Here is a 21,701-nt window from a genome sequence, read left to right on the forward strand (position 1 = left end):
TAATAGTAATAATAATATTTTCCTGAGGCCTCTGCTGTCAATATCCTTGCACCCACAATGAGCCACAGCTAACCCTCACATCCACTGGTGGCCCTTCAGTACCTCTAGGTCTCTGGAACTGTTATGAGCACTGTGGGGGCAGCGCAGACTCTAACCTCACCCAACTCCCATGTGTACTTGTCCCCCAAATCCACAGCTGCTAAAGCTAGACCAGTGTCAGTTGTGGGAGCACTTGTCGTCTATTCAAGTATTCCACAGACACAGGGTTTACCAAGCAGATCATGGGGATTTAATCCATGGCTTGTGCAGCTGCAGAGAGAGATTTCAGTTCCTCTTCCTTAGTTGCACAGCCCCTGGGGCTCAGCTTTGGCTTTGGCCCCACCTCTGCATGTGCACCACCCTCAGGCCTCTGTTCCCCACCCAGGCAAGAGGTGTCGAAAGCAGCAGCTGATTGGGGCACGTACTCACTCAGGCTGGGGAGGGATAAGGTGGGCACAACTGGGGTGTGTATGAAATGCCTGCGACAGACTGGCTGGAAGTTGCAACATACTGGGGAGCACTCACTCCATTGGGAGTGCCTCTCAGTGCCCGCGAAGGCAGGGGCTGGTAGGTCAGGAAGGGGGTCACAGTGACGGCCCTGCCCCTTGCACACCACTCAACAATGGCACCTCACTTCCAAGGCAGAACACGTTTCCTCTAGGAGCATTCCCAGCTGTGGAGCCCCTCACTCCCATCCCCTCAGGTTGTCTCTGCACAGCCAACAGTGGTCCTCTCCTTGGATCTGCTCTCGTAACCCCACACTTTAGCACTCAGCCCCTGACAGCACTGGTGGCTTCCCGTCTCAGACTGGGGTGCCCAGGTCTGATTCTGGAGGAGGCTTTGGCATGGGCCGCGCGTGCAAGCCTGCCAGAGCCTGTGCAGTCAGAGGAGGCCTTGGCTTGAGGGGTGGGTGAGGCTGCTCAGATGGGTGCCCCTCCCCATGCCCGTGGGGCTAGTGGGTGGAGGAGGGGGTTGCAATAGCGGCCCCACCCCTTACATGCCACTCAACAATGGCACCTTGCTTCGATAGTGGCCCCGGCTTCTTCCAAAAACTTTCTTGGTTGTGGAGCTCCTTACTCCTGTCCCTTCAGGCTGTCTCTCCACAGCCAACAGCTGTCCTCTGCCTGGGTCCACTCTCCAAATACTACTTTCCAGCACCCAGCACCCCTCCGCACCAGGAGACACATGACTTAGGCTGGGGGGTGTGCAGGGCTGTGGCATGGACCATATGCGCAGTTCTTACTTTGTCCTGCCTTCCACAGACCGGTTGCTGTGTTCCCCTCCGATCCCCTGAAGGTCCTTTGCTGTCCCAGCTGAATTCCCTGCTGTGAATGGGCTTTTCTGAGTGTGGGGACCTCTCCTCACTTTCACTTCCCCACCAGGGGTGCTGGTCCCTGCCCATTTCCTCTTTTCTTTTTTTTTCTTTCTTTCATCCCACCCAGTTGTGTGGGAATTTTTCTTGTACTTTTAGGTGTCTGAGATCTTCCACTAGTGTTCAGTAGGTCCTCTGTGAGAACAGTTCCATTTGTAGATGTATTCTTGATGTACTTGTGAGGAGAGGCAAATTTGCCTCCTCCTATTCTGCCATCTTGACTCCTCCCTCCAGAAAGTCTTAAAAAAGTGAAAGATAAAAGAACACTTCCCAATCAGTTCTATGATGCCAGTGTCATCTTGATACTAAAGGTGGACAATGACATAGCAAGAAAAGAAAATTACAGAACAATATCCCTTATAAATATAGGTGTAAAAACCTCAATAAACTACTAGCAAACTGAATCTAGTAACATATTCAAAGGAATCAAACACTATAAACAAATGGAATTTACCCCAGGAATACAAGTTTCATTGGACATACAAAAATCAATCAGTGTAATACACCACAGTAATAGAATAAAGAATAAAACCACATGATCATCTCAATAGGTGAGAAAAAACATTTGACAAAATCCAATACTCTGTTACAATAAAAACACTCAACAAACTAAGAGTTGAGGGACTTTCTTCAACCTGGTAAAGGGCATCTACAAAAAGTCCAGAACTAAGATCATACTTAAAGGTGAAAGATTGAAAACTTTTCCACCTAAGATCAGGAGCAAGATAAATAGATCTACTCTCACCATTTCTATTCAACATTGTATTGAAGGTTATAGCCAAAACAATTGGTAAGAAAAATGAATAAAGGCATCTAGATTAGAAAGGAAAGAGTAAAATTGTATTTGTGGATGACACGGTCTTCTAAATAGAAAATCTGCAGGAATCTGCAAAACAGACAAACAAGCAAACAAAAATGTTAGAGCTAATAAATGAGGTCAGCAAGTTTGCAAGAAACAAGATCATTATACAAACTCAATTGTATTTTATACTCTGGCAATGAACAATGCAAATATTAAGTTAAGAAAATAATTCCATTTACTATAGCAACACAAAGATAAACTACGTAGAAATAAATTGAATAAAATTAGTGTAAGACTTGTTCACTGAAAGCTACAAAACAACTTAGAAAGTAATTAAAGACCTAAATAGTTCGAAAGATATTCTTTGTTTATGGATTGAAAGACTTGACAGCAATATTTCCTAAACTGATCTACAAATTCAAGGCAATTCCTATCAGAATCCCAGTTGCCTTTTTTCACAGAAATAGGCAAGTTAATCCAAAAATTTATATAGAAATACAAGTGATCCAGAAAAAAAAGAAAAAAGTTGGAAGTCTCACACTTCTGGATTTCAAATCTTACTACAAAGCTACGTTAGTCAAGACAATGTAGTATAAATATAAGGATAGACAAATTGAATAATGAAATAGGATTAAGAATCCAGAAATAAAACCACATATCTATTGTCAATTGGTTTAGACAAAATGATGAGACCATTCAATGGGGAAATTTCAACAAATGGTGCTGGGACAACTAGATGTCCACATGCAAAAGAATAAGTCTGGACATTTTCCTCACATCATATGCAAAACTTAATGCAAAATGGGTCAAATGCCCACATTTTAGAGCTAGAACTATAAAACTCTAAAAGAACCCATAGTCATAAGTCTCCATGACTTTTGATCAGGCAATGGTTTCTTAGATACCATACTCAAAACACAAAACGATAAAAGAAAATATAAATAAGTTGGACTTTATCCAAATAAAAACTTTTGTGCTTCAAAGGACACTATCAACAAAGTGGAAAGACAATCGACAGAATACAAAATATGTTTGCAAAGTATATATCTGATAAGGAACTAGTATCCAAAATATGAAGAAGTCTTACAATTTAAGAATAAAAAGACAAATAACTTAATTTAAAAAAATTGTCAAGGTATTTGAATAGACATTTCTATTTAATTTTGACAAATAAAGCCCATTATGAACTCTTAAAAAAAATCCATGTACTCACTTGTCAGAATGCCAGAACCTCTGCTTTTGCCTTCTTCCTTCTGCCTGCTGTTTTCATTCACTCATTTAACTATATGTCAGGAATTTTACCAAGAACTAACAGGGTCAGAGAGGTCAAAATGAAATTGTTCAATTTTTCTACTTACTGGAAAGAGAGCCCAAGAGTTTAATAGAGTCAGAAAGTAATTATTCAAATGTGTTTGAGTCACCATATGGACCCTGACTCTTCCTGTCGCTCATTATGAGAAATAGATAAAGTGTATGTAAATCTTAAAGCTTTCTGTAAATTATAACTTGACAATGTCTTTGCTGACAAAATAGAAATGTTATGTATATGCTATAATTGAAATACAGTTTAAGTGATGAAAAAATTGCCCTTGAAATTGCAAAGTGAAAGTGTCATAAGTTTCTTAAAATTGGGGTCTCTGTTACTGGCACAATCACTTTTCATCTCTGTTTTTCCCCCCTTGTGGGCAAGAGACAACTTGGGTTAAGAGTGTGGCTTTGCAGTTGGGTAGGTCTAGGTTTCACTTCTGGCTCCACAACTTTCTCTCTTTGCTGGAAAAAGTGAAATACGACAATTACATAATTATTGAAGGACTGTGGTGGGAATTAAATAAGATACTGTATGTGAAGTGCTTAGGACAGGGCCTAACATGGGATGATTGCTCAATGAATGGCAGCAATAACCTTGCTATGTTACTGTGCATGCTAAAGGCTCCAGGAACAAATATGCTGACTTCATTTACCTGTTCAATACAATCAATAGTGAAAATTTGTTTTTCTTTGAACAATTAATTTGGCTATACACTCATGAGAAGAATTTAGTAGAATAATTTGATTATTAGGGAGAGAGGGATGAACGATTTAATGAAAGGGCTTTGTAAGCTTTTTTCCAAAGTGAATGGATGATCATGAAAAAGGAACTTATTTTTCATCACCTTGCCAACATCAACTAAGATATAACAGAAGAAAAGATTCAGACAATTGTATCAGATTTCCTGAAACAAACGTTTGTGGAACAAGTCATACATATAAGTTTGTCTAGAAACAAGTCACCAGTACCCAACCCTATCAGAGGAGGCAAGCCAATTATTTTGCCTCTTTTAAGAAGGCAAACCCCATAAGAAACGGGGTTCCTTGTTCTATATAACAAAATTAAAGAAAATCAGAACAATCTTATTTACATTTAAAAATATTTTTTTTTTAAATTAAGGAACCATGAGCTAAACGTGCCTTTAATATTGGCTCGCTCATGTTTAACTTTCTCATTTCATTGAATAATTTATTCTCAGGTCTTTCTTCATTTTGGAATATTAAATTTATCAGTATATTTTATATAAAATTTATCAGATTTATCATCTATATATTTTATATATGATTTTTCTTTTTTCTTTACTATTTAACTTGTAACTATTTTTCATCACATTTGTATATTCTTTGTTCATCAAATGATACTGATATACCATTTTCCATATTGATATAGTTTTTAGAAAATAGTTCAAAAAGCTAATCTAAATAACTTACTGAATAAACTATGATAGATAACATCAAGGTATACTTGAATGACAGAAACATGATAAACTTTTAAAATCAGGTTTCAAAGACAATGTTTATTCTTAACTTTTTAGGTTCAAGAAAAAACAGACATTTAAAGGGTCTCAACTATTCTTTTCACTTATTTAGCTTTATAACTAGCTATAACGTTGAAGAGCATTATCCCATTTTGCCTTTAAATTACCACACGTTTCAGTTATTATTTATTCACACAGCAACTATGTTTTCACTTATTTTTCCTTTAAGTCACTCTGATACTTGCAAATAGGAATAGAAATGACTATAACAATAACTGCTCTCAAAGTATTGACAATTTAATAGTGGAAGCAGACACGCAAACGCATAACTGTAATAAAAAGAATGGATATTTGAGTTGTGATAGATTTATCAACAAAGTGTTGCAGCAGTCCAAAGGAGGTTAAAAAAAAATTAGCAGGGGGAACTATACTCTTGTAATAACCTATAATGGAAAAGAATCTAAAAAATAATATATATGTATAACTGAATCACTTTTCTGTACACCTGAAACTAACACAACATTGTAAATCAACTGTATTTCAATAAAAATTAAAAAAAAATGTTATGGCCATAAGGGGAAAAAAGAGAGAGAGATCCAGAAGACTAAACAGAGCTGGTGGCATTTGATCAGAGGCTTGAGGACTGAGAAGGTAAAATGGTGGTGGGATGAAGAGTCCAGGCATACAGAAATATATCAGCAAAGTTCTGGAGTGTAGAAAGTGCAGGATATGTTCAGGAATTAGAAGCCTAATATAGCTCTGCACAAAGACATGTAGTGGAAAATGAGTCTGTGAAGAAAAAACAGTCCTGCCTATCAAACTAAGTAGTTTAGACTTTATTCAGAAAATTTATTAAAGCAGTGGGTGAAAAGTTTGGTTACTGCACCTCCTTAACATCATCATGTGCTGCAGTTCACGCACGTGGAACACAGTCAGTTTTAGAGCAAATACACCTTAAGTCTCTTGGGAGAAGGAGTAAATGCCAAGGCCATTGGTCATTATTGCATCTTCAGAGCCATAAAATTGGAACTATAGATATACTGAAAGACTGACTTAAAAAAGAAAACCAACACAATTAAAGCAAGTATTAGAGAGAGTAATTGATGGGACGTTTGCCAACTTTGAATTAGATTCAGCCTTAATTTTTAAAAGTGCTGCTTGCAGCAAAATGAAACCATCCTTCTCCAACAGAGTGAGATGTTAATGTTCCCATTATGATTCATTTCAAATTTGAGCTCTTCCCAGCTCAAATCTATTTGGTTGGTTAAAAATGAAGTGGTGCTTGCAGATAACATTACCATCCGGAAGACCACATCTGGCTCTAAATTACCCAAATGAAGGGCATTGTTCCCATTTCATTTTTATGTAAAGCTAACCCACAGGTCTCTAGTCCCAGTCTTTGCTTTATGCTGTGCATGTGTTTGAGTGCGTGTGCATGCATAAGAATGCATGCTTTTAGTGAAATGGGCAAGTATGAGATATATTGATTGGGTTCTTCTTGTCATTGACTGAGTAGCAAACCTGTCACTTCTCCAAGTAAGTGAATCATGTTGACAGGGTGCATCACATTTTATAAGGTTTTTTTTCCCTTTGTCCAGAGCATTTGTAGTTGAAGCACATTTGCCACCTTTTAAACGTGATCTCTGCAGCATTCCAGAGCCATTGAAATATTCGTCTTGACCTGGATAGTCAGTTTTTCTGCTAGCACAGAAGATTTTTAACATGAATAAGATCCTCTCAACCACTCTTTGTTTTGGACTCCTAACTTTATCTGTAATGATCTTTTTAGAATCGGTGCATGGGCTGCCATATTTTATCCAAGGTATGTACATATGAGTCTAAAATCCTACAGGTGGGTAAATAATCCTTATCTTCCTGTTTGCATTGCTTTGATTTTTCTACCACTATGGCAATAATGTTTTAAACATCAGTATGATTTAATCATCAAACAGCCCTTCAGTAGTTGCTGTTTTAAATTACATGTAATCTGCTGTTCTTCTCAAGTAAATTAATTTCAACTGACACTGTACTAAATTAATTTCAGCTACATTCTTTTTTTTCTAATCCAGGGGCATCTCTTTCTTATTTCTATTCCATGACCAAAGATGGGAATGTGTAAATAGTGATACAGTGCTATGCATATTTCAAAAATACATCTTGAGGAAAGAAAAATGAGATTTTCATCCAATGAGATTATTAATAAGTTACTTATGAAAGGAGAGTGGTTCCTAGTAGAACACATCAAGATAGAAACTTGTGTGTGAAGAGATTTGGGGAGAGTAATGCATGGGGAAATTTACATAGTACTTTAAGGAGGACGATGGTAACAGCCACATTACGCATTGACTGTATTTATCAGATTTCTAACGTACTTAGGGTACTTATGTTAAATGAAATAATTTAATTTGTGAAGTCTACAAACATGTGCCATGATAAAGTTAGTGAAAATAAGTTTCTGCTCTTGTAATATGGTAACTTGATCTTTCTTTAAAATTTTCAGTGCGTTCTGTAGTGGAAATAGCTTTTAATCTGGGAATCAGTGGAGGTAGATTAAAAATGCTGATTTATTAGGCAAACAACTTAACCTCATTGAAACTTTTATATATTTCTTTACATTTTAAAAATAGTAACTTAAAAATATTCCTTTAATATCTCTTCCAGTTTGAAACTCTGAGGTGATCTATCATCTAACTGTTCTCCTTGTCAGGAAGAGGGAGATAGCCTTTTACTTTTGTCTCACTTGGGGGAACCAAGACAGAATGTAATAAATTTTGTTTACACGACACTGGGTTGAGAAAAGGGATTAAGTTTCCCCTTTCAGATCTAATTCAACTTTACTAGACCATTTTGCCTCAAATGTGGTTTTAAAAGTCAATGAAAATTAGAGTAGTTCTTTTGACAGTGGAAATAAAATTGCAGAAACCCTTGTTATTTATTTATAGAGATTTTTCCCTTTGAAAAACAAATACAGGCCTGAGACCTAAATACAAGCCTGGGAATGAAAGATTCTGGATTTCATCCATGGCACTCACATTTTGTCTTTGGCCAGTCAAAATCATGGTACTTGGTAGGACTTCATTGTTTTTCCTGCGAAATAGTGGGATTTTCAGTGTTCTTAACACAGTGTATATGTGTGAGGAGGGAAACATCTCGCCATTCATAAAGGACTTTGCAAAATTAGGATGTTAGTGGTAACTGTAACTTCTGATATCATGTGTATATGAAATACAGAAAAATCCAACTCAAACATTTTGCTAGGTTATAATTAGATAACAACTCTGATCCCAGAATAGCACATATTCATATGTATATTTCATTGGCAACATACAGGAAAAGTTTCTTTCTGGGACTCCCTTTGATCTCAGTTTCATTATATATAAATGGAGAAGATTAGTTATTGGGAAGATTATTTTCTAATCTAAATTGTCGATGATTAGAGTGAGCTTCTCTCCATGTACACATTTTTCAAAGCAACTAAATGTTTGACTTATTTTAGTCTTTTAACACATTGTTTTCAAATAAGCATTTGTCTGCTAACAGAACACCAAGGGGTCACCATCTTTCTCTCTGTGTTAGACGCCATGCAAGACCAATGGCACAATCTGCCAGCTTTCATTTGCTTGGGGCCATACGAAAGCCTGCCTCAGTGGATAAGCCTGAAACTGGGCAAACTGCCTACCACAAAAGGTGGAGGAGTGAGTATCGTGACCAGAAAGGCTATGTCAATTTAATTTTTTTAGTATATTATCATTTGAGGGGTTTCCAGGTTTCTTTCTGGTAAAGTTTCTTGTCTATATCCCTTAAAAATCTTCACATTCAAATGACAAGCAAGGAGACAACTAAGTCTTTTAAGCTTCAGTATCTCAAGTAGTAATCAATCAGTTTTTTCCTGTGTATTTGCAAAAGTAATCACTCTCTCATGTCTGAGTAACTTTGCCATCATTTGTGCTAAAGTGGTATCTGCACTTGGGTATTTTTTTGTTCAAACATCTCCTTTATCAATACTAACTTTTAGTTCAAAGAAAGATGAAAAGTACATGCATTTTTTTTCTTTTAAAGCTGTATATGTTTTAATACTAAAAATAAAAACAAGAAATAAGACTTATTTGCTATTTTTCTTAGGCAATATCTTACTTAACTTTAGAAATAAAAAAATTTTAATTTCTTGAAAAAACTTTTTCCTCAGAGATTCTTACAAAAGGTGGTTTTCTTAAAAGTTAGTGACAAGAATTTTTGAGGACAGTCATGCAGGTGTAATTATTAGAAACCAAACTGGTAAAGAATGGTAAATATATTAATTGTCTTTTTAAAAAATGTTCCACTTAAATATGCAGAGAAGTGGGCTGTAAATTAAGCAAACAAAAGCTTCAGATCGTCACTTTTCTCCTACGTTACCTTTCTCCTAGTCTTATAAATTCCCTAAATTGAAGGCAATGAATCTGTTTCTTTTATCACAGTTCTCTTTCTGAAACAAATAATCATTATCACCTGGCTACACAATGATCCTTATTTTTTTCAATTAAAGCATTTTAAAGATTGTAATTTAACATTTTAATGAACAGCTATAATAAAAAATTACTACACTATTGCATAGTCATGTATTTCTCTTAAACTAAATTATCTCTGAGGGTCCTTGTTTAATTGATGTTAAGCAAAAATTCCATTGATAGTCTATTATTTTAACTACTCAAAGAAAAAAAAAAAAAAACCCAGAATTTCACAAATAATTTCTATGTCTGTGAAGTAATGGAAATTGAGGAACTTTGAAATTGAGGAAATTGAGCAACAATAAGTGTTTTTGGTCAATGTAGAAAATTTTGATGCTGCCACCTACCCCAAGTCATTTATTTTCTTTCTCAGCAAAGCTTTCATTCCTTTAATTAGCCACTTAGTTTCTTGAGTTCATTAATTGACAGTTTGTAGACACAGGGAAAGAGAAACAATTTAAAGGAAGAATCTAGCTAAATTATGAGCCATTTCTCTAACTGAAACCACAATATTCCCACTCCTAAATTTTAAACTCACTAATCTACCTTTTGTCCACACAGTATCAGTTATTATGAGGAGATAGAGGGAAGAATGATCCTATAGAAATTGTATCATAAAGGTTTGATTTTTTAGGCCACCTCACGAAGTTCATTTTGTTTATAACACACTAATTATTATTTTGTTTGCATTAAAATCTTGTTGACTCTTCATTTTTTATAGCTTGAATAAAGTCTATTGTCCTGACTTCTACTCCAGAATTAAAGTATTTATGAAAATTTGGGTGATTTTTCTGTTTTTAGAGTGCTGAGATAGCTGGGCATCTGACCAATGAGTAGGCTGGGAGGTAAATGGACAAAGATGGAAAGATATCAATATGGAAGAAGTAGGCACTGTCTTACCTCTTCCACAGGGTTGCCTTGGATGATTCAAAGGCAATTCCCAGAACACAAAAAGGCTCATATTGTAATGTGTATCAAATAAAATCTCAAAATCAAATGTTATTTTTTCTTTTAAAAACAAGTTTTAATTCATATTTCTTATGTTAAACACAATAGTAGAAAATTTTTAAAAAACGCAGATGAAAAAACAGAAAGTAAAATTTACCTGCAATTCTACTAACCAAGAAATAATTACAGGTAAAATTTAGTCTGTAACCTTCCAGGTACATTCTCTATCTCTGCCTCCTTCTCGCTCTCACAATCTCTCTTTGAGTGTTCACATACATTCAACGATTTTTAAAACAGCCCATCTTTTTCGATTACACATCTCTCTATACACATTTTATTGGTGAGTATACACATTGATAGTGCATATAGTGATTGACAGTGATTATAGTTACCTGTAAAACCTATTTAATCAGAAACATGTTCAGTGACACAGATTGAAAATGGAGGTTTCACTACATTGAGGTAATTATTACAGGAAATGAATTGTTTCCAGATAAAGAAGATACAGATCGCGAAGAACTATTGCTGGCTCTACTGAATAAAAATTTTGATTTCCAAAGACCTTCCAATATTGGTGAGTTAAGAATAAAGTCAAACTTTATTTATTCCATCTTCTGACCTATTCTTTCTACATGTTAATTTATATTAAATAAAATAATAATTACTAATTTTAATGCTGCATTGAAGGCTTAAATGTCTTTCTTATTTCGTATTCACGCTAAAAGCAATGGTGTTATTAAAAAATATTAAAATCTTATTTTGTTCAGTTTGAGAGTCCTAATGAGATCAGTAACTATCTAGTTACTCAATAGTTATCTTTAGTCGTATTTTCCTCTCACCTAAGCAACTCGCACTGGTACAGTTAATATTATTTTTTACTAAATGCTTCAAGAGTATCACTAAATGTTTCAAAACAGGTTTCCACTAGAAATTTCACAAGTTAACTGTGGTTTTGTGGCAGTTAAGTTAGCACTTTTTTTGCAATCAAATTCTTTCAATTTGGGAAATGGTTGGAGTAGAAACCATCGGGAAATTTAGGCTATACCAACTGAGAGTTTTTTTTCTTTGAAGAACAGGAGAATCTGATTTACAATTATGCATCAGACTGGTCTCCAAGAAATGACAAATGCCGTCAGAAACTTAGCAAGTCTAACCTGAGAGACAGTGTGGCAATATGATAATGTGGTACCCTCTCAGAAAACATCTGTTCTTATAAAAAAAATTGTCTATTCATGGGACAGTGTACCAGTTAAAACAATACCGTAATAAATACTTTAAAGATACAGGATTTTAAAATTAATAAGATATTTTCATTGAAGAAAATGAACACAATTATAAAAAAAAAAAGCTATACTCAAATTGTAAAGCCCAGAGGGAGTTGATATTAACATTTCTGGAAATTTCCTTCTTGATTGAATTATATAGATAAGATTTGTGTCCTGCTTTTTTTACTTAATATCATTTCATGAGAATTTCCCCATGTCAGTAAAATAGCTTATTTCTAAATAATAGTCCTTGTTAGAACTATGGTTTATTTTAAAAAAACTCTGTGCTTATTGATAGAAATTAGGTATTTGCTCATTACATTACTGATTATATTTCAATATTACAGGCATTGAAAAAATGCTTGGGCCTTTATATTAGGGACAGGTAGGTGATCTCAAATCATACAAAAAAGACCTTTGTCTTCCTTGAATGTATGACCTGAAATGAATTAAATATTACTTGCAATGTACATTTTTCATACGATAAATGTGTCTTGCAGATATAGAGCTGGCTAACAAATTGGAAGAACTTAACCAGGTGAGAATGTGAAGTACTTAAAATTTCAATTTTAATAATAACCAAAGACACTTTCTTTTGACATAATAGTTGTTAAAATTGTTAATACTCTATTATAAAACCTTTATTCCTGCTAGAGGAAGAGTGAAGTAATTCACTAGGAAAAAATAATCAAATTCTACTAAAAAATAAAGAAAACAGAACAAAGCCATAACTGAAGTGATCATGGGATAAAATGTCTAGAAATCTGGATTCTAGACCCAGCTCTCCAATTACCTATGAAACCATGGAAGAATTAAAATTCTCTGGACCTAAATCTCCTCATCTGTAAAATAGGAGGCTATAACTAGATTGGTGGTTTTCAAAAGTTATTATTATTTTTTAAAGTGGAAAATTTTTTTTCCAAACAAAATTGTATGTGGTCTCAGTAAATGAAATATATAAAAGTGGAGCTTCTCGGTTTGAAACAGCTAGTTTGGCGAGGGAGGGGCCCGAAGTGCTGCTTTCTTGACCTGCATTTGGCCTCGGTACAGAAAGCCCTTTGGCAACCTTATCCCCTGACTCCTTGCTATGAAGAACATTGGAAAATCATTGGATTAGATGATTTCTTAACTCTCTCAAACACAACTGCATGCAAATCCACTATTATACAAACTGTATGGCTGTTTGTGAGAAAGAATTATGCCCCATCAATTCTTAGTATCTAGGACACGGATGCATGCAGTAGCTCAGACTGACTTCTATTTTGATAGAGTTAGGTCTTTAGGGTTTAGGCAATCAGTGAGCTTGCAAAAAATTAACATGGCTTACACTCTGGGTGGAAACCCTAGGGCCTCAAAATACTTCTCACTTACTGCTAGAAGGGACAAATATTTCAGGAAATCCAAACATTCACATAACTCTTTGGAACTCCTTGAAAAGGACTGGTCATTATAGGTGACTTAATATCAAGACCAGCTACACGGGATGTGTTTACAGGCTCCCCATTAATGAACACTCAGACTTGACTTCCTTCACCGTAAACCTGTTTGTTCCTGATCACCTGTTAAGTCATGGACCTTTCCCAGCCAGTTTCTAAATGCAAGTTTCCTTTTATTTTTCTATTTAGTTCTTTTTGTTTATTTTCATTTATTACTTTTATTTCCTTTTATGTTCCTTTTTCCTCCTTCCTTTCTTCCATCTTTCCTTCTCCTTTTCTTTGTCTATCTTTCTTCTTCTTCAATAGAAAACAAAATTGCTGTTATTAAAGATTAATACTTTTCATATTTGATTTTTAACAGCTGGAAAAACTGAAAGAGCAGCTCATGGAGGCAAAGGATGCTGAGATGTCTTATGCTATAAGTGGTTTATCTTCTTCCCATCCTAATAAGCGAGGTAAGTTTGGTGGTAGAAATAGAGATTTGCTGGACCTTTCCATAGTCAGTATAGCCTAGGCTGTGATGTGTTACCAATTATCATCTAAATCTCAGAGACCTAATATAATAAAATCCAATCATAAAGTTCAATGCACATAGTACAACCCTCTTCTATTTTGTGGCTATATCATCTAGATTATTGCTGTAGCTTGACTACCACCAAGATTACCAAGACACAGGAAAGGATAGAGGATGCATCCTATCTCTCAACTGCCTCAGTTCAGAACTCAGTTTGGTGACATGCATCACTTCTACTGAAGTCCATTGTCTAGAATTAATCACTTGGGCTGCCACCAAAATATTGGCAAGACAGGCTAATAAATGTTAGAAAGCACGTATAGTACTTGGGGAGTACTGCCTCGACCACAGTCAATCCTTTGATCTTTTCTTAACCACATAGGCTATACTCAACCGTCTCCCATTAGAGACAACTCCAAACTCCTTTCACTGCTGCACCCAGAACAAAGAATAAGCCCTCCAGGAGATACTAATCTTTGTCAAATTCAATGTGGCTCCTCTTCATTCACAGACCTATCAGCTAAAAGGACAAAATTCAATAATTGGCAGAGGAACAGGGACTGGATAATCACAATCAATAATCTTATTCACAAAGGAAAAGAACAAGAGACACACAACATCAAGAATGCTGGCCTCCAGCAATTCTGAAATCCCACTGGGCAAATATTATAAAAGTTTCTTACCCTGGAGATGGAGAATGGTTCTTGATTAGGACCTGCTAGTGTGTAGGTGGAGTGCTTTGTCCACTGTGTTATTTCCCCTGGCTTCACCCTTTCTGAGGTTTTTGCTTTTTTGGCTTTTTCATTTTCATCCCTGGACACATCATATGGGCTCCTTGGGGGAATATTCCCTTCTTGAGGATTGCAAAGTTTTCTCAGGTCTCCTACTCTCACAAAGTTGGAGGCCCAAGGTTTATTTGGTCTTAAAGTGTCAAAGACTATTTTTATTCTAGGGTTTATGGTTGCTTTGCCAATGGTGTTCTTGTAACAATTTAGAAAGCTTCTCAGCTATTTGCTACACACAATCTTTTTAAAACAATTTTAACTCTTTTGCATTCTCATCCGCAACTGAGTTGCCTTGAAGACATCTGGAACATACTTTGAAGGCTATACATATAATCTGATTTGTGCCCTGAGCTCCTTATTCCAATTGATATTTACCTGGCATCACTCAGAGTCACTTTAAATCCCATTTTATAGTTTTGGGATCCAGAAAGAGCTCTTGCAATATTTCAAGATCTTGTATTTCTGAACTATCTCTATTTCTTTTTATTTATTTGCAAAGACACCATTTTCTTCTTAAGCTCACTATTTCTTGCAATACCTGGCTAAGTGTATCCAACAACAACCTAAAAATACTGCCAATATTCTGTTTTCCTAGTTTTTCTTCTAGAAATTCAAGAGGAACACAATCTGAACCTGAACTGTTGCAGATGTCAGTTTTACCACATACTATGTTACTTTGTAAAATGGCTCTTCCTGTTTCCAGCCTATGATATCAATTTCCTTGTCTGCCATTAATCAACTGCTGAGACTGTGCCATAACTTAAGTTCTTCTTAGAGTACCGCCCTCCTTCAAGTTTTCAAAGTGTATTTTGGGATAAATTAGGCAAAGCACATCAACAAAACAACCTTACAATCTCAGTGGTGTAACTTGGTTTAAGATTTATTTTGTGTTTACATGAAGCCTTAGGTACCTTGGTTATTTTCCTTCACTTTGTCCCTGCACCGTGTGTCCTTGTAGCAGGATAGGAAAAACATGGAGGTAAATGCACCCTTACCTGCCAAAATTAGGCACATGATCTCAAGCTAACTTAGCGGGGTTGGGGAAGCCCCTGGGGAATGTCGAGAAATGCAAGGAACAGTTGGAGAATCTTACCTCTACCATAGATATTTTGAGCTTCTTATGACATGTATAACAAAATCTTCCCAGTAATGATTTAAGTAAACCACTGAGTATATAAATTTGAGTTTAGGGAAGTAGCCCAGATTGGAGATCTAAATTTGACAGTTATCTGCATATCAATATTGCTTGGTATTGTGATGAGACTGTCTAGGGAATCACTCTAGACAGATATAAAACAGAAGATATCCAAGGCCAAGTCCCAGGCCACACCAAGGTTACAGACTGGGCAGATGAGAGAGAATTAGCAAAGGAGGCTGAGGAGGAACAGCTACCGAGGAAAAAGGCGACAAAGAAAAGAATGCCTCGGAAGTCAGATAAAAAAACTGTTTCCAGGAAGACACAGTTCAGCTGTTCTAAAGCTATGATAGGTCCAGTAAAATGAGAACTGAGATTTTCCATCTGAACAGCAATGGGTAGGGTTTTAATGGTTTTGACAAGAATTATCTGGTGGACTTATGGTTAAAGAGAATATGACAAAACAACAGGAATGACTAACAACAGACAACTCTTTTGAGGAACTTTGTCTAAAGGGTAGTAAAAATTGGGATATTAGAGTAGCTTGAGGGGGTCAAGGAAGCTTTGTGTTTGTTTGTTTTTAAGCAAGGAGATATTAAAACATATGTGTATGTAGAAGGAACAAAGTAAATATTTGTGGTGATAAACATATGAATTATATGCCCAGGTTAGGTGACAAAAACAACCCACATCATATCTGAAGTGTGGTGTTTATTGGCATAACTAGAAACAGTCCACCATAAATAGCAATGTATGATGGTAAAATGGACTCAGAGATTCAGCTTAAAGCAAGAGTATCTTACACTTACTGTGAATTATTGTAATTTGTTTAATTATTTAATATATAGTTGACAGACAGCTGCTAAATTCTTCCATTCATTAAAAATATAACTGTCCAACACCTAGCATCATGCTAAAAACGGGGATTACAAGAGTGAACCAGATAGACATCAAGAGACACCCGAATGCTGGCCAGGGTTTTCCTTCACATAAATGATAAATGATAAATAAACATTGAGGAGTTGGCTCTACTGGGGATACCATTCATGAAAATTCCCTTCAACTGGTCCAGAAAATTTCCAAACTATGTTCCAGCGCATACTTAATTGAGCTGCTCTTGTGGTATAAATCTGGGATATGTGTAGATTTCTTTTTCCTTCCAGACTGAGATATTCAAAGATATCCAAAGGGACAGAAAGGGACTTTCCAAAATACTATAAAAAGAAGATTGGATTAGAGGGCCAAGTTCTTCAGTTTACTGTCTGAAAATAAACTTCTGTTTGCATAGGATTTGAATGTGGTTTTGTTTAAAGAAAACGCTGGCTCTTTTAGGAATGAAAAGTAGACTCTGAGTGTTATCGTAACACTCTATGTGTTTGCGCTGATGAGCTCTAGGGTCACAGTTTACAGAATGAGTGGAGGTAGGGAGAGAAACCTAGGCAGGAAGATAGACTTTTATCATTTATGGCAAAGAGTGTCTTAACTCTACTGAGTTTTTCAACTCATTTTTATTGTGCATCCTATTAATCAATAGTGAATTGAAGACCCATCTCCCCAAGGTCTTCATTTTATAAACCATTTAGATTGAAGGAAATTAGAGCAATTTGTAATTAATTAGATGAAGCTAACGTAAGTTGGACAATTGATTGGGAACAACCCACAGAAGATTTAAAATGACTCATTCATTCATTTGAAGATTAAAATGCTGTTCAAATTGGTTTGATTTTTCTGAAACATCACTTTATGATCAGAATGTGAAGACTCAATGCGATGATCAAATTATTTAAATATCATTTGGTGGTCTGCAAAGTAAACTTTAAATTTTCTTCCTTCTTTTTTCTCCAGTAAATAGAAGCATATTTATCACTGATTTTACTTATGTGACTTCCTCTTTGGGACTTAACTTACCCCAACTCTTAAATAGAAGGGTGCGTCTTACTGTATTCGCTGAACTGCATTATATGCATTATAACGTAGAACAGTGCTGTCCAATAGAACTTTTTTTGATGATGTGACCATTCTCTAACTTGCACTTCCCATTACGGTAGTTACAGGCCACTAGGCATTATTGAGCACTTGAAAGTTGGCTAGTGTGATAGAGAAGCTGAATTTTCACATTTTATTTAATTTTAATTAATTTAAAGATCCACATGAGGCTAATAACTACCATTTGAACATTCGTTTTAGAAAACTTTCTCTCATACTCAGGCATACATAAACTATTTTATTCAAATGTATGTACCATTTAATCAAAAATCTTCCTAATAAAGACTTTGTTTTGTTTCTTTTTTAGCTTGCTTTTGGAAATACTGTGTCTAAAGTTTTTCCTCTGGATGCCAAAAAAGATAAGAACATTAGACAAAGTTATAAATCTACTCACTTTACTGCTTAAAGATTGTAGCTATCTCAAGCATAAAGAAACGGTGGCAGAAATTATCCAGCATATTACATGCTTAAAACTTATGTTGTGAATAAGGATGACAAATCAGTTGCACTTTTGAATGGCATGGGACTATCAGAATGGCTTTGTAGACCTGAAGTTGGGAGTGCTGTATCTATTGTATGCTTTTCATAAATTCGTTGTCTAAATATAGTTTTGTCCAGAGATGACTAGGCTGTTGAGCTATCAATTAAAATATTTTAGACAGTGTCTTGGAAAATTAAAGTAAATTATATTGTCTCAGTTTATATGAGAAATTATATTTTATTAAATTTATTTAAAATATTTTAGAAAATGTCTTGGAAAATTATATTATATTGTCTCAATTTATGGAAAATGTGCATCATTGCCCTCTCTCTTTTTTTGTGATTATGCTGGCTACTATCTCTTTTCTGTTCATTAGGACAATTGTCACTGAGACTACTACAACCAAATGAATACATTACTAGGAAGCAGAAATCTATTGTTTATCGAACTCTAGGAGAAAGAAGTATTAGATGTTTCAGAGACAGATATTAAGAAAATTTTCACACAGAACAATTTGCTTTTGGGTCCCTTAATTCTCATCTCTGCCTCCTCCACAATATCAGAAATTATTTGAGGCTCTCAGCACGTCTGTGAGAGACTAGACTCAGTGTACAAAAATTGTCAGGTAAAACAAAACAAAAACTCATTGGATTGTCCTTCATTTTTTTCCACCACGTCTTCACATCAAACTGTTCTCACTTACATCTCGTCTGAGCAAACTTATTTAATCAATTCAAGGCTGGGAATCCAATTTCATTTTTGTTTGCCACCTGTTGTGGCACAGAAACATAGTCGAAGTAACTTTATAATTAAAGAATATCAATGACTAGCTGGCCAGATGAGCCTACCGGCATTCCCTTACGTCACAGAACAGGGGAAATGCAGTTTATCTACATGATGTTAATTGTGTGGTGCTTAAAGATAAGACTATCTCATGAGCTAGAATGAACAATATTGCTTAAACTAAAAAAAAATTTAAAAATACATGAAACCGACCAAGTTGAGTAACATGCCTGCAGTGCTTTAAATACACTTGTTAGGAGCCTCTTAAATGTACATAAATATTAGTTGCTCAGTAATGCCTGAATGTTCCCACGTATTTACACCTGTTGTGAACACAAACATGATATTATCATAAAGAAAAACAAAACTCCTGTTTTCATCATCTCACGTTTATTAACTTTGGAGCAGTTGAACAATATTTACGCATTTGTAAACTTTAGGGGTAATGTCATTCAAAAAAGGTTTTGATACTTCTTCCTTTTAGAGAAAGTCATCTTTTTATAATTTGTTTCTTTTTATAATTTGCTTTAAGAAGTTTAATTCCCTAAAGATATCTGTAGATTAAAGGTAGAATTTACTAGATATTTTTTTGTGTGTGTGTAGCCAGGAATTAATATCCCCCATGAAAAACTGGTTATATAATTAATGCCAGAACTCAGAAATCCATATTCACAGTTTGCTCTATGAAGCTTTTCACAGGAACAAAGAAAAATAAAAAGTAATCTATTTCTTTGAAACTAAATGAAAAGTCCCTTTAAGCTGGTGACTTTCAATGAAATATAGCTGGATTTAGTAATATACAATGCGTTATACAAATAGATGAGATGACTCGTCATGTTCTTAACAGAAATTGTGTCTTAAATTTCCTGCTATGTTACAAGGATGCCTTATTTTAAACTAGAATACCGCTGACTTATTTTCTACTCTGTATAAAGTAGTGGTAAAAATTAAAATATGAAATAAAATAGTTATAAGTGGAGAAAACACTTTTCTTTTTTTCTTCATGTAAGTCGTGTATATACTATGAGACAAATGCATTACACATTAGAATAGAGTATAAATCGGTACACTGTGACTTCTTACTTTAGTTAAAATGGAGGCCATAAGCATAATTTTGAATTTAAAAATTAAAGAAGATAGGAAATCAATTTGTTTAATCCAACTTTAAATCTTCATCATGAGAAATTTTTAGGTTAAAGTAGGTTTTAATACCTTTTGTCAAAGCGTGAAGCAACAGCACCCAGTTGGATTAGCAGCTGACAAATACCCAAAGGGGAGAAAAAGGAAAGAAAGAGCTTCTAAGGAATTAGACATATTTCTATAATTCATCAGAAAGTTGGGAAATGTGGGCAAGAGCAATTATAACTTAAATAATTCTTTCAAATAGTGAGTCCTGCAGGATATCTGTCCATGTACCACTAACCTTCTGATGTAAGTTTATGAACAGAAATTGAAGAATCGGTGAGATTTCTCAAAATTCAGTTCTCTTTGCTAAGGCTCCTCTATTACAATTAAAAGAATCATTCATTTTCAGTTTTTTCCTAAACTTAAAGTTTTTCAGCAGTTAGAACATTTCCCCCCTCAAGGAGAAGTTATATACAAAATACCACTTTGTATTCTAAGTGCATATGTTCATCTCTATGTCTGAGTTTATTTTGTTATTTGGATCGTACGTTAATTCATTTTTAGTTAAAATCAACAACAACCCATTTCTCTCCTCTTCTTCTGATATGACTATACCTTCTCACCACAGTCTTCCTTTTTAGGCTAAAATAAACCTTTGCTCTGCTGACCGAACTTTTTTCTTCCCACATATCAGGTCTGTTTGACAGTGATTACTAGGGTTTAAAGAAGTGTTTTCAGAGGGTTTTTAAATTTCTGCTGACTTATGCTAAATCTCTGGTCCAAGGAATAAGTTATATTTATGTTTTGAAAGCATATCCAATGCACAATGGGCTTATGCGTCTAAATTACAAGAACAACACAGTTTTGCTGAGAGCTGAGCTTTCCAGAATACCAAAACTTATGCTTTCATAGGCCAATTAAAAACAATTTGAATCTTTTTAAAGAAATCATTCTCATATATTCTTCAATGCTTTATTAAACACAGTGTATGAAACAAATTAAATGGATTCTTAGATGAGTGATTAACAACAAAAAGACTGTTTATTGTAATGTGCTTAAATATACTGTGCTAAAATTAGGTGAACTTAACTGGCCCCAAGTGCTTTGGTGGTTTCCTACTTGGTGATTCTTTGACTTCCCCATACTTTCATCTGTTACTTCTGTGTGTAGTTGTTCTCATAATCAGCCACCGCTACTCTTAATTAACTATAAGTTGTAATTTAGAGAAATGGAAAGTTGTTAGGGGACATGAGATAGCCAAACTTGGCAAATGAGTAATATCCTTCATTTCCTAGTTCTAAGTCAATGTGCTCTTACCTGCAGTGTTTCTCAGTTCATTGAGAGAATAAAGTTTATGGGCTTAATTACTGCTGTTTTTTTCTGCTCAGAGACATTTTTCTCTTGTTTCTGGAACTGGGACTGTGTTTTATTTGGTTGAACTGGATTGACATATGAATATAAGAGAAGCCTAGTTTCATAATCATTACTCAAGAGCCTCACAGACAAAGGATACGAGAGAAGTAAAACTTCAAGAGAAACTATACAGCATTGTCTTTCCTTGTTCCCCAATGATGAACAAATGGATTGTACCTAAATTTTACTGAAAGAAATCAGTCTTCAGTTATTATTCTTCAATAATATATGTAAATGGTAAATGCACATAGAAAGCGTTTCACTGTATTGTGTTTCTTAGAAAAGTAAGGTTTGGGGCCAACTAGGTTGTTCATGAATAACTAAAATATATATTTAAAATATAT

The 21,701-nt window shown here is 35.1% G+C and overlaps 1 protein-coding gene across 1 annotated transcript; it reads left to right on the top strand.

The window, feature by feature from the left end:
• Positions 1-1,794: 1,794 nt before the first annotated feature.
• On the top strand, positions 1,795-21,593 carry UTS2B (urotensin 2B). Its single transcript, XM_082393412.1, has 4 exons — positions 1,795-6,821; positions 10,910-11,008; positions 12,200-12,237; positions 13,497-21,593. Exons 1-4 carry the CDS (start codon positions 6,722-6,724, stop codon positions 13,647-13,649), a joined length of 390 nt encoding a protein of 129 aa, XP_082249538.1. The 5' UTR covers positions 1,795-6,721; the 3' UTR covers positions 13,650-21,593.
• Positions 21,594-21,701: the final 108 nt, after the last annotated feature.

This window comes from Balaenoptera borealis (assembly GCF_965194805.1).
Source record: "Balaenoptera borealis genome assembly, chromosome: 5".
NCBI classification, from domain to species: domain Eukaryota; kingdom Metazoa; phylum Chordata; class Mammalia; order Artiodactyla; family Balaenopteridae; genus Balaenoptera; species Balaenoptera borealis.